The sequence below is a fragment of the Chenopodium quinoa genome, unplaced genomic scaffold, assembly GCF_001683475.1.
Source record: "Chenopodium quinoa cultivar QQ74 unplaced genomic scaffold, ASM168347v1, whole genome shotgun sequence".
NCBI lineage: Eukaryota > Viridiplantae > Streptophyta > Magnoliopsida > Caryophyllales > Amaranthaceae > Chenopodium > Chenopodium quinoa.
In genome coordinates this window covers 2838996-2851782 of record NW_018743783.1, presented here as the reverse complement: position 1 = coordinate 2851782, position 12787 = coordinate 2838996, and the positions used below count along the sequence as shown (strand labels likewise).

Genomic DNA, 12787 nt, shown 5'->3' with positions numbered 1-12787 from the left:
GAATGAACCTGCTTTGTGTTTTTTTCGTTTTTTTTTAATAAATAACCTGTTTCAAAGGTTGTGATCCAGAATTACGATAACTTTAAGATGATTCTAACCTCATAAGATTGCCAATTTATCTCTGCAATTGTCACTCTAGTTCTGTTCATCAAATTCAAGCATAAAGAACCAAACTTTAATATCTAACTTTCAACGACTAAAAAATCCAACAACCTTAACCTCAAATTTGTCCATCTTCAAATCATCTAAACAAATTTTATCATGATTAATATTAAATACTGACCAAAAAAAGAAATTATTTTGACAGGAGGCTCAGATCGGCATAGCATCAAACAAACAATTTGGTGTGGCAAATCTAGCAGGGGAAAAATCAACAATGTCGGCAAATCAAACCTGAAAAGATGCGCATTTGAGGAGAGAGAAAATCTCAACCCAGCAACATGCAAACACCCATCAAATTGCTGCCAAGCCAAATGGAAAATTAACCAAAACAAGAAATGCCCACAAAAACTAAATTGAAAATTGATTGCTATTAAACGATTAATTATCATCACAGCCTCATTATTGATACAATTACTACTTCTAGCACTACTACTGAATTTTATTTTTAATTTTTGGGTTTTTGGATTGATCGATCTTGGGCGGTGGGCGGAGAGACAGTGACTCAATGAGACTTGAGATTTTGAGAAGTTGAAAGTGAGGGAGTGTGGGAGACAGGGAGTTAGCACTTAGGGTTAGAACTTAGAAATGAAAGAGAAAAGTGAAGAGTCAGCGTGGTTTCATACTTACATAGTTTGATTTTTGAATTTTTTTTTTTTTTTTTTTAAAAAGTACAATTTTCCCGGGTTTCAGGTCCGGACCTGAAAACCCCGGGTTTAGACCGGGTCCGTACCGGAATCGGAAACCTGGATTTTCAAGGACCGGGACCGGACCTGAATCAACTGGTCCGGGTCAGGTCCGGTCCGGTTCAGGTCGGTTTAGGTCCAGTTTCAGGTCCGGTCCAGTTTTTGTACACCCCTACTTGGGGTTGTGGTTTTGTTTGGTTTTTTTTTTTTTTTTTTTTTTTAATCTTTTTTTTTAATTTATTTTTTAACCTATCACTTGCTGACATGTGTTAAAATTAAAAAAAAATATTACCTACTCAACAGGTCACTAGTCTCTTGGGAGTAATATGAGGGAAAGGAGTATAAAGTTCGGATTAATTAAAAAACAGGAGAAATTGGTAAAAATACTCCCAACTTTCACGTATTCACTTTAAATAATCCCAACTTTGAATTAATTTTAAATAATCCCAACTTTGGATTATTTTTTAATAATCCCAACTTTGAATTAATTTTAAATAATCCCAACTTTGGATTATTTCTTAATAATCCCAACTTTGAGGGTCATTCGCTCAAATTGGTCCCAAGTGACCGGTAACCTGGATTAGCTGAAAATAATAATAAACAAAAAACTAAAACAAAAAACCATCAGCCCCAACCCACGACAACCCCCCCAGCCAGATTTCCGACAGCCTTCTCCCAACGCCCAGCGCAAGTATCTCCCGCCCTAAACCGCCGCGCCTATTCCTCCTCCCCCGCGCCGACACTCCCCTTCCCGGCGTACCTTCCCCAAACCACCAAACCCGCTGATAGCTTTGTATTTGTTATTATTTTAGGGTGCTATTGAACCTTGTTTACTTGATAAACCGGTGTTTTGGTTCACTTTTACTCTATTATTAAGCAATTTTTGTATATCCTATGCTTCACGGGTTGTTAGTGTTTTTGTTGAGATTTTAGGTCTAAAGACGACCAATTAAAGCCTATGGATGATAAACCAAAGTTGGAAACAAAAAAATGATGGAAAGAAGCCAAGGCAAAGGAGCCCAAATCAAGAAGAAAGAGAAAACGGTAGTAGAGCAGCCTCTCCTTAGGCGCGGCCTCTCCAGGTAAGTGGAGAGGCCTCTCCACCTTGTTATTGTAGCTACTGCCTCCCTTGGGCAGATTCAAGAATTTTGTGCAGAGAGGCCTTTCCAATATAGGTGCGCGGCCTCTCCACCTGACGCGCCCTCTCCACCTATTTGGAGAGACCTCTCCACCTAGCTACTAGAGTTCCTACCCTGATTTCACTCAGTTTGGAGCGGCCTCTCCAAGCCATGGCGCGACCTCTCCAGTCCTTTGGAGTGGCCTCTCCAGGTCTTGGCGCGTCCGCGCCCGATAGCTTTTGTGACTTTTCTTTTGCGGAGTTTACTATGTAATTGGGGTGTTATAAATAGTTTTGGGGGTTCTTTTCACTAGTGCATAATTGAGTTTATGTAACACATAATTGGTAACACTTCTTGTAATACAAACTATTAGATTTATAAGTAACACTTTGGTAACACTTTATTAGAATGTAACACTTAATGTAACACATTTAACATCAGTAACATTTCAAAATAACACTTTTAAAATAGGTAGCATTTTATGGTCACACTAATAGATGTTACCTTATTTTTTTGGAAAAACAAAATAAATAAACTTTGAAATAAAAAAAAAATACAAGTGTTAATCCCCAAATTTATGTGAATTCATTAAAAAAGCTAATTAGCCGCCAAAGCTAAAAGAAACTTTCATTCCCAATTCATCAGAAATTAATCAAAAAACCAAAAAAGGAAAAGAAAATGTCAAAATTTTATTTCATCTTCATTCCCAATTTAACAAGCCATATCGGCGATAATCGATTAGGTTTCAGCAGAAATCAGTTGTCTCCATAATTTCATCATAAGTTTCATCAGAAAATTAGTCTTCTCGCACAATTTCAGCAGAAGTTTCTTCAGATAAGCAGTCCTCTCACGCAATTTCATCAGAAATCAAGTCGTCTCGGGCAATTTCAACGTGATATTGGGTTTCATTGAATTCGTGATTCTAATTTCAGGTACTTTCTGATTTGCGATGGATGTTTTTTTATTTTTTTGGTTATTTAATCTTTAATTTTCAAGAATGTATGAATTAAGCGTTTATTTTTCGATTGAATTGTGAATGGTTATTGGCTTTGTGTTTGATGTGGTTCTATTTTTTGTTTTTTATTGAAAATTTTAATTTGGGTATTTCGAGTTTGGTTTGTTGATTCTGAATTTTAATTGTGCGTTATTGGGTATTTCGATTGAATTGTGAATGGTTATTGGCTTTGGAGTTCATGCATGTTGTAGAGTAAAAACCGAACGAACATTGTTATATTTTTTTAGTCTAATGGTTATTGTACTATTGAGTACAAGATCAGCCATCAGCTCTACATCTTCTTATTTCACCAAGGTGATTATTGATTAGCTAGAATGTATTGTTATTGTCAACATTGAAATGAATAAAGAAAGTGTAAAAACTAATCTGAAACGGCAGAGTATTATGTCTTCGATCCGTGAAAATGAAACGATATATTCTGACATTTCCGATTGATCGGAAGGAAAAAACTGATAACTTGATATAATAAGTTCTGAAAATAGAGAAAACCTTTCAAAATTTCGTTCCTATACTTAGTATATATGTAAGCGTGCTACCTGCAGTAAAAGAAGTTGAGCTAGACCTGATGCTAGTAAACTGGAAAAACATGGCATTTTTTGAATTGATTAGTTAAATTAACATAGTATATGCCACCATATACCAGAATGAAAAGAAATTGAGGCAACAATTAAAAAAAAAGGAATTTATACTTATAAAAGTAGAGGTTTCATTGAAAAATTAAGCAGATTGATAATTGCAAGAAGAAGAGCAAGCATTGAATTAGAGTATCTTGCAGATTTCTTAAGTATGAACTGAGGTTTTTTCATGTAGATGGTGTGCAGAACTTTTGAACCTCTTTACGTTATTTTTCTTCCTAAATCTTTTAGTGTATATACATCATATTATGTTGTAATGTAATAATGGGTGAAAAAATCATTTTTGCTACTTCCAAAGTCCCTAGAGTAGAATCTGGTTAATAGTCTATAAAATAATTCCATTGGAAAATTATTATTTCTACATGTCTAAATTTATGGGTGTTTGTTTCTATGGATATTGTCATTCCTTTTAGACATGTTAAAATTATATGCCAATATTTTAAATCAATAAATTCACTTATGTTTAAATTTTGATAAAGGAGACGAAATGAGTAGTTGGACCAACTTTTTACAATCTAGTCATGAGTATGAGAAAGGTGTAGAGGATTATTTAGATAAATCGTTTTCTACACGGGCAATTGGAGATCAAATTACTTGCCCGTGTAAGGTGTCTGATCACCGCTTTTGGCATTGTAAAGAGACAGTGTTCAATCATTTGATTGCAAAAGGGATCGAGCCTGGCACTGAAGAATGGCATTGTTATGAAAAGGGCATGTCATCAACATCAAATACTGAGAGGGATGTTGAAGACATGCATTATGATATTGAACGTCTGATATATGATGTTCGTAGAGATGTGGCAGAAAGGTATGAAAAGTTCTATAAGTTAGTTGAAGATGGAAAACCAAGAGCTATATCCCAAGTGCAAAAAAATTTCAAAGCTATAATTTCTTATTCGTTTTTACCTTTTGAAGTGTACTCATGGGTTAACTAATATAACAATTTCAAAATTTTTGGAGCTTTTTCGAGAAGTGTTACCTGATGCATCCAATTTGCCTAACTCTTATAATGAGGCAAATAAATTGATAAAAGATCTAGGCCTTCATTATGACAAGATTGATGCATGTCATAATGATTGTATGCTATATTGGAAGGAGCATGAAGCTTCCACGTCTTGCCATGTTTGTCATGCTCTAAGGTGGAAAGAAACACAGACTGAATACTAAGAAGATATTAGCAATCAACCATCTAGAAAGTCCACCAAGTCATTGCAAAAGTTCTTTGGCATTTTCCTCTTAAACCAAGGCTTTAAAGGTTGTACATGTGTTTAGAAACAGCTGAGGTAATGAGGTGGCACGATGAAGAAAGAAAGAAAGATGAGTTATTGAGGCATCCTGATGATGGTGGGGCATGGAAAGAGTTTGACCAAAAGTACCCAGATTTTGCTAATGAGACATGTAATGTTCGTTTGGGCCTTGCAAGTGGCGGATTCAATCCATTTCAAACTATGAGCACCCAACATAGTACATGGCCTGTTGTTCTCATTAATTACAACTTACCACCATGGTTGTGTATGAAGCCATAATTATTAATGTTATCTCTCCTTATTCCCAGGCCCACTTCTCTAGGAAATGACATTGATGTCTACCTTCAACCATTGGTTTAAGAACTTAAAGATTTGTGGGAGTATGGGTTGGACAACTATGATGCGGAGAAGTGTCAAACATTTAAGATGCATGCAGCTTTACAATCAACGACAAGCGATTTTCCAGGTTATGCTATGTTATTTGGTTGGAGCACCAAAGGGAAGTTTGCATGCCCCTATTGTCACTACGAGACTGATCATCATCACTTGAGTAATAGTAACAAATCTTGCTATTGGACTCATCATCAATGGTTAGATGAAAATCATCCTTGGCGGCATGATATGGAGTCTTTTAATGGGGAAAAGGAAGAGAGGAAATCTCCAGATCCTTTAATAGGGGACCAAATTTCAAGCTTGTTGGAAAACTGGAAAACAAGTTTGGAAAGTTACAACCAAAGAAGAAATATGTAGATTGTCCATGGAGAAAGTCCTCCATCTTCCTTACTTTGCCTTATTAGAAAGATTGGGGTGTCGTCATCATTTGGATGTCATGCAAATCGAAAAAAAAAACGTTTGTGATAATGTGGTCGGAACTTTATTAGACATACCTGGAAAGTCAAAAGATCATCATAAGGCTCGATTAGATCTGCAAGAAATGGGTATAAGGGAAGAACTACATCCTGTAGATGCAGGTGACGAGCGGTATGTTTTGCTTCCCAAAGCATCATTCTTAATGACAAAGGAAGAGTAAAGCATATTTTGTAGTGTTTTGAAGAAGGCAAAGATGCCCCAAGGTTGTGCATCAAATATAGCAAGGTGTGTGCAAGTGAAGGAGGGGAAAATATCAGGGTACAAGAGTTATGATGCTCATATAATAATGCAAAATTTGCTTCCATCAGCAATTAGAAAAACTTTACCAAAGCATGTTGCTTTACCTCTTATGAGATTGAGTGGCTATTTTAGAGGAATATGCAAGAGAGTCATCAATCCGAAAGATTTGGATCGCCTTCAAGCAGGAATTGTTGAGAATCTTTGTGAACAAGAAAGAAAATTTCCACCATCTTTTTTTGACATAATGATCCACTTACCGATTCATTTGGTTGATGAAATCAAGCGTGGTGGATCGGTGTGTGATTGGTGGATGTACATACCCTATAGAAAGGTACCTCGAAAAGTTAAAATCATATGTTAAAAATCGATGTTGGCCTAAGGCTTCTATAGTGGAAGGTTATTTGGCTGAAGAGTGCTTGATATTTTGTATAGGTATTTGAATGCTAGTGTAAATAAGCAATCTAAGTGGTTTAACAAATGTCAAGAGAAAACTGATGAAATTGATGAAGAATCACCTTTATTCCCTAAGGTAGGTTATCCTATTGGGAGGAAAAAGAAAGGGAAGAAGAAAGGGAAGGCATACACTCTTGATCTAGACACAATGGCTCTAGCACATCGTTATGTGTTATTTAATTGTCAAGATGACCAAGTTGAGAATTACATCAAGAGAGTAACTCTTTTAATATCTTGTCCATTGTGTTTAAATTTATATTGTTTTATTACCTTACTTATATGGTTAATACTTTAAAGGGAACATGAAGAGTTTGTGAAGAAGAAGTATAGAGACAAACGAAAAAGAAGGTGGAAAGAGGCGCAAGAGCATAGCAATGAATTCATGGTTTGGTTTAGAGAAAAGGTTGTGGTGGATAATGTCCCGGACCATATTAAGTGGCTATCAAAAGGTCCTTCTACTATTGCAAGGAGGTACACTGGATATTTTTGTAATGGATATAAGTTCTACACTAGAGATCATGATGAAAGGTGTAAAACTCAAAATAGTGGAGTCTCTTTGACAGCTCTGACTCCAAGCTTTACGAGTAGCAAGGACCACAATCCCGTTCTTGGTAATGTCACATATTATGGGGCTATAAAATCAATGATTGAGGTCGATTATTGGAGTACATTTAGTGTTGTGTTGTTCGAGTGTGATTGGTTCCATGTGGAAGTAGATGATTATGGACTCACTCGCAACTTTAAGAAATTTTGTTCTAAAGATGACCCTTTTGTCTTGGCATCACAAGTGCATCAAGTGTTCTACACTCAAGATGGCCTTGAATAAGATTTGCATCATGTGAACCGAAATTTTCCAAGAGACTTTTTTTATGCTGAGGGGCAATCTGGACACACATATATGAATGAAGTTATTGAACCCGCAGAGGATGTAATTCCGGCTACAAATCATGATGAACACCAAAGTTGGAGCAGAGAAGCTGCTTCTGACAGAGTTAAGGTGCCTGTGAACAGTGAAATGAAATATCATAATCATGAAGATAATTATGATATAGATGACACATATTGGGATTGGATGGAACCATCGAGTGACATGATCACTTTTTTAGAATACTTATCCTTCATTTGAACTTTTTTTTGGATTTGATGAACTGTTATTGAAGTTTTCTATTTTTCTGTTTATTTTGAACTTTATAAGTTAGTGGTTTGATATTATTTAAGGTTTGAAATTATAGTGACAGAGTTGACATTTGGCAGTTTTGAGCTGTGTGGTATTTAAATGCTCGGGCAGCAGACGAGTTGTGGCGGCTTCACTGAGGTAGTTTCCACTATTGACATAATTTCTTTGCACTTTTATCTTTACATTTCATGATTATAGCTGATCAGACTATAGCTCTAGCAAGATTAATTTGCCTCAGACTTTTAGCAAAATTTATAAAGCAACATTTGAGGTAAATTAATCTTGCTAACAGTTTGAATATGAGGTATTCACGCAATTCCAAACATAACAGATGTGGATCGGAATAAGCTTTATTTATCTTGCATTGCATGTATATGAGTATTAGCAAGATTAATATCTACCTCAGATTATTAGCTGATCAGAGTTGAGTATAAGCTGATCAAACTATTATGTATCATATTGCATTGCTCTTTTGCTCTTTCTATGCTCATGTGCTTTTATTAATTGTGATATGCATGCATAATTATTTCCTTTTGAAAAAAGTGTGTTATATGTACTGCCTATTGGAAATGTTCTCATCCTTAATTATCATCCTAATCCTCATGCTATTTGCAAATCAGTATTATATTATCGCGCCTAACAGTAAATTAAGGCATAACAAGCACTATGCACCAATGAACCAGAGTATGCACCAATATCAACAAGCAGCATATTTTGCTTGATCTAATTGTCTGAAGGCCTAGGTTTTGTAAAAAGCCCTGATTGTACCTTTCACTAGTTACTTAAGTACAAAAAAAAAATTCAAATAAATTTCCTTAACATTAAAAAAAGTATTACCTGGAAACTTACTTAGATAAGGAAAAACTTACTTGGACGAGTATATACCTGATGAAAAGGGTGAACTGAACCACTCAAGTGAAGAGGATGAAAATGAGATAAGGAAAAACGGTGTAGACTTGAGGTCTCGTTCAAAGAAGGTGGTTCTTTTTTTTTTTTGACAGCTTAATTTTGTGAATCATAATTGTTAGAAAATAATGTAATACTCGTTTAATGATTTTCATGAATACTTTATTTCAGGTTATGGCATTGAGAGGGAAGATAACCACAAACATTAAGGATATGGCAGGTGTCTCTTCAGTACCAATGGCTAATCTAACTAAGATGTGTCTTCAAAACACCAAGAGACAACACTTAAATAAAGGGTTACAAGGGAGAGATTCAACGCAAAGAAAAATCCAATTGGGCAAGTCTACTGCACAGAAAAAATCAGCAGTCCATAATCAGCAAGAGAAAGAGGTTGAGATTAGGAATGGTGTCCAAACTAAGATAGGGCAGAGTAGGACAGTGGTTGCTCCTGGTTCACTCAGTGCTTACAAGCAAATGCAAACACAATTGCTAGAAAAGGAGAGGAGAGCAATACAAAGTGATTTATTACTACGACGACAACTACGACTTTTTAACATGGCTAGTTCACAAGTGCATTTAGGGAGTTCACAAGCGCAAAGTTTTTCACAACCACAAAGATTTGGACATGACTTATAGGAAGATTATGAGAATCATATGAGTTCAAATGAAGGCAATTTAGAACATTATGTAAATGAAGAAGATGAGTTTATTGATGGATTGAGTACTCTTAATGGTGAGGAGCTAGGATTAGAAGATTAACCACTAGTAAATCAGGAGCACGAAAGTGAACAAATGGGTAACGATCACTGTAATTTTGTCCTAAATATTTTAATATAGATAGGTTAAGAGTCATACATCATTTTAATTTTAATTTTTATTTTAATGACCTTGTTGAGTTAATGTTCATGTAGTACTTTCAAAAAGGAAGTGAACTAGAGGACCAACTATATGTAAAGATGTCCATGAATGGACATTAGAAGAGCGTAAGCCTATTGTTCTTAATTAAATGGGAAAGCCTATTGGTCCATATGATAAGACTGTAGATACATTTACAAGATTCTTAGGGACTTTAGCTCGTAATTCTTCTCTAGCGTCGTTGAATAAGATTAGTTGGCATTATGTTCCAGACAAGGAACAAATTTGGAGTTACATGAAGGTATGCAAAAATTCTACAATTGATTGCTCCCTGATTTCTTCAACTTTGTTGTATAATTTTTTAGAATTTGTCCTGCTAAAATTATAAATTCTATAATTGATTGCTCCCTGATTTCTTAGGATTTATTTGCTTGTGTTGTTGCAAAACTTGCAATGCTGTGTTTTGATGCTAAAGCTTGCTGCAAATCCCTTGACAAAATCACCTACACAGTCCCTTATCATTCCACCACCACCAACCTATCCTAGAGAGCCCTTGGCTGATCCATCTGTATTAAGAGCATACTAGCTGCTAGGTGACGCTATCTACCTCACAAAGATTTCATGCCTAGGGTGCCTGCCAAGTATATTTGTTGTTCCTTGTAATGGATTGCAGGTGCGGATACGCTGTTGAACAGGAATCTGCCAAGCCAAACTCCATTTAGTCTCTGATGGGTAGTTGTTCTGTTCTCTCATAATGCTCATAGCAATTTTTATTGAGAATTTTCCAATTTTTAAACCTTTCCAGAAGCGAAGATTACCAATTTCTGGATTATCAACCAATTTGTGTGCTGCAATAAGTTATAAACATTGAACAGGACGGATATGAGCAAACAAGTCCCATTTTCATCCCTGTTCAGATTGCCACATTTCCTCAACATTTAGGATATGAGCAGGAAGTATTTTTTTAATGGTGTGATTTGATTAGTTTATGTTCTATTATATGTCAAGTGACTGACTTAATTGATTGTTGCCTAATTTTCTTGTTTCATATTTTACTTAATACAAAAGAAATACATTATCTTGGAAGAAGGTAAAGACTGTGTTTTGTCATCCGTGGGAAAGCTTTGGCGTAGATATAAATGTAGTGTAAAGGCAACGCACTTTACTCCGCATGACAATGATGGTGATAGGTTGGCAAATCCACCTAATACAATTCCAGAAGCGCATTTCAAAGAGTTACTAGAATTTTGGAATCTAGAACTAGTCCAGGTATAGTTATGTTGTTTGTTTCCATTATATTACAATTGCTTATGATCCTCTCAAAATGAAATGTGTCAAGCTATGAACTATGTGCTATGCATGCATGCTGGAAGACAGCAAAAAGAAAAGGGAAATAAGTATAGATCAAAAAGATAGGTACACTATGGGTCCTATGACTTTCGCGAGGAAACAACATAAATTGGTATGTTTTTATACTGTTCTTCCTTCTTTATCGTTCTCACTATGACCATGTACCCAATCTTAATTCAATTCTTATTTGGATGTGTTTCTTATTCTAGCAAAAACTAGGTGCTGAAAACAAGCCACCATCATTAGCACTCATGTACAAAGAAAGTTGTAAAAGGAAAGCAGACAAAAAGTACAAAACATCTTATGAGCCCACCCAAAGTAACATTGTAAGTCTTGTTGTCTCCATATTTTTCATAATATGATTTTTTGTCTCATTAGTTATTTATTTGTTATATTTCCATTATAGGACAAGATGGAGGAGGTCCAAATTCAAATTGAAATTGATGGAGATGTTGCATACTATGAAGTAATGACTAAACCAAATAACTTTGGCCATAGAAAAAAGCAACCGGGGTTATGTTCACTAAGGGGAAAGAGCAACAAACCAATAATTCCCGATGAGTTCTTTTTATTTTTATTTTTTGACAAAAGCAAATGATATTTAATAGAATCAGAGTTTACAACATACAACATAAAAACTAAAGCTTACTACATGGCTTTTAACATTTAATCCTTTCCAAATTTCGACACTAAAAACCAAAATACATAACTGGAGTTGGCTGGAAAAGTTGCGAATCATGACCCCTTTATAGGCCAAAGAGCGGATACCTACTTTAAAACATAAAGAGAGCTGAGAGAATCGAAACTGTTTGATCATGGCTAGTTTAAACTTACCTAGTGAGATCAACTTATCACCACATAAGGCCTTCAACCCGATCACATGGACATGTGACCTATCATTCATAAGTTCTTGTTTGCAAGAAAGCTTTAACAACATCGAGGCTCCTGAAACCCCAAAACAAAGTTTGGGCGCCTGCTTTGGATAGAGAAAATCAAGAGTAATGATCACAATGATCACTCCAATGAAAGGAGCAGAATGACAACCATAGTCATTACACCATAAAACACACCACACCCTAGCCATGGCCAACTTCATGTTCGTCCCCCAAACAACGGCAACCCATGTTACCTCTCTCAACACAACAACGACACCAAATTCCTTGACAAAGTATCCAAACTCCTTCCTCACACAACCATCCAATAAACTACAGCCAAAACAACTAGAAAAATAGGACAACAACCAAGAAAGGCTAAAATAAACCATACATAATTTTAAGAAATAAAGTAAACTCTGAATAACAATAAGAAAAAACATACTTAGGTGAGACGGCCAAATCATAGAACCCCTCTCGGACCAAAAATCCGAAACTATAATAGCAAAGAACCTCAAAACCCTAACCCTAACTTCACCGTTTCCGTCACAAACCACTCCTGACGGCGGTGTTAGGCCTAGCCCTCCAGCGCAAGGACCCATGAAACCTTAACCCTAACTTTACCGTTTTCGTCACGGTCAAAATTACCAATGACCTTTATGACAGCGGCGTTAGGCTTAGTCCTTAGGCCTCTTGTTTCGCCGATGAAATCCATTGATTGTGAACCTCCCTTTCAAAGGTGGGTAAAAAGGGGCTTCTCAAAACGTCTTAGCTGTGGAAAGGGTCACAACAACACCTTCAAGACTGAGCTTAAAAGGGGAAAAGAGAAGAAAGAGATTGAAGGGCAACTTTAAACGGGACGCCCAACACTGAAGAACACAACAGCTTAGAAGGTGACTGCTGAGAAGAGAAGAAGGAGAAGAAGAGGAGGGCGGAGTCTCGCCGGTGGTCTTCACTGACTGGAAGGATTGAAGGGGAAGCAGAGGAGGCGTGGAGTCTCGCTGGTGGTCTTCACCGATTCGAGGAATTGAAGGGGAAGCAGGGGAGGGCGGAGCGGCTTAGAGGGAGCAGAAAAGGATGAAACTCGCCGGAGAAACGACTGCGGTGCCGAATCTCGGACGAGCACCTAGGTTTACGGGGAGGTGGCTGCTGTTATAGGAGAGAGAAGAGAGTATTTAGAGAGAGAAGCTTGAAATATATAAAGA

General features: G+C 36.4%; 1 protein-coding gene across 1 annotated transcript; it reads left to right on the top strand.

The window, feature by feature from the left end:
- Nucleotides 1–2342: 2342 nt before the first annotated feature.
- Nucleotides 2343–10816, top strand: LOC110684845. Its single transcript, XM_021861276.1, has 3 exons — nucleotides 2343–2895; nucleotides 7677–7737; nucleotides 8677–10816. The coding sequence occupies exons 2-3, from the start codon at nucleotides 7699–7701 to the stop codon at nucleotides 9139–9141; spliced, it is 504 nt and encodes a 167-aa protein (XP_021716968.1). The 5' UTR covers nucleotides 2343–2895; nucleotides 7677–7698; the 3' UTR covers nucleotides 9142–10816.
- Nucleotides 10817–12787: the final 1971 nt, after the last annotated feature.

What these genes read in the sequence shown, in the direction of transcription:
- LOC110684845 (XM_021861276.1), top strand. Translation starts at nt 7,699, where the DNA reads ATGCTCGGGCAGCAGACGAGTTGTGGCGGCTTCACTGAG. An exon ending in GTTGTGGCGGCTTCACTGAG is followed by an intron (nt 7,738 to 8,676) that starts GTAGTTTCCACT and finishes ACTTTATTTCAG; the next exon opens with GTTATGGCATTGAGAGGGAA.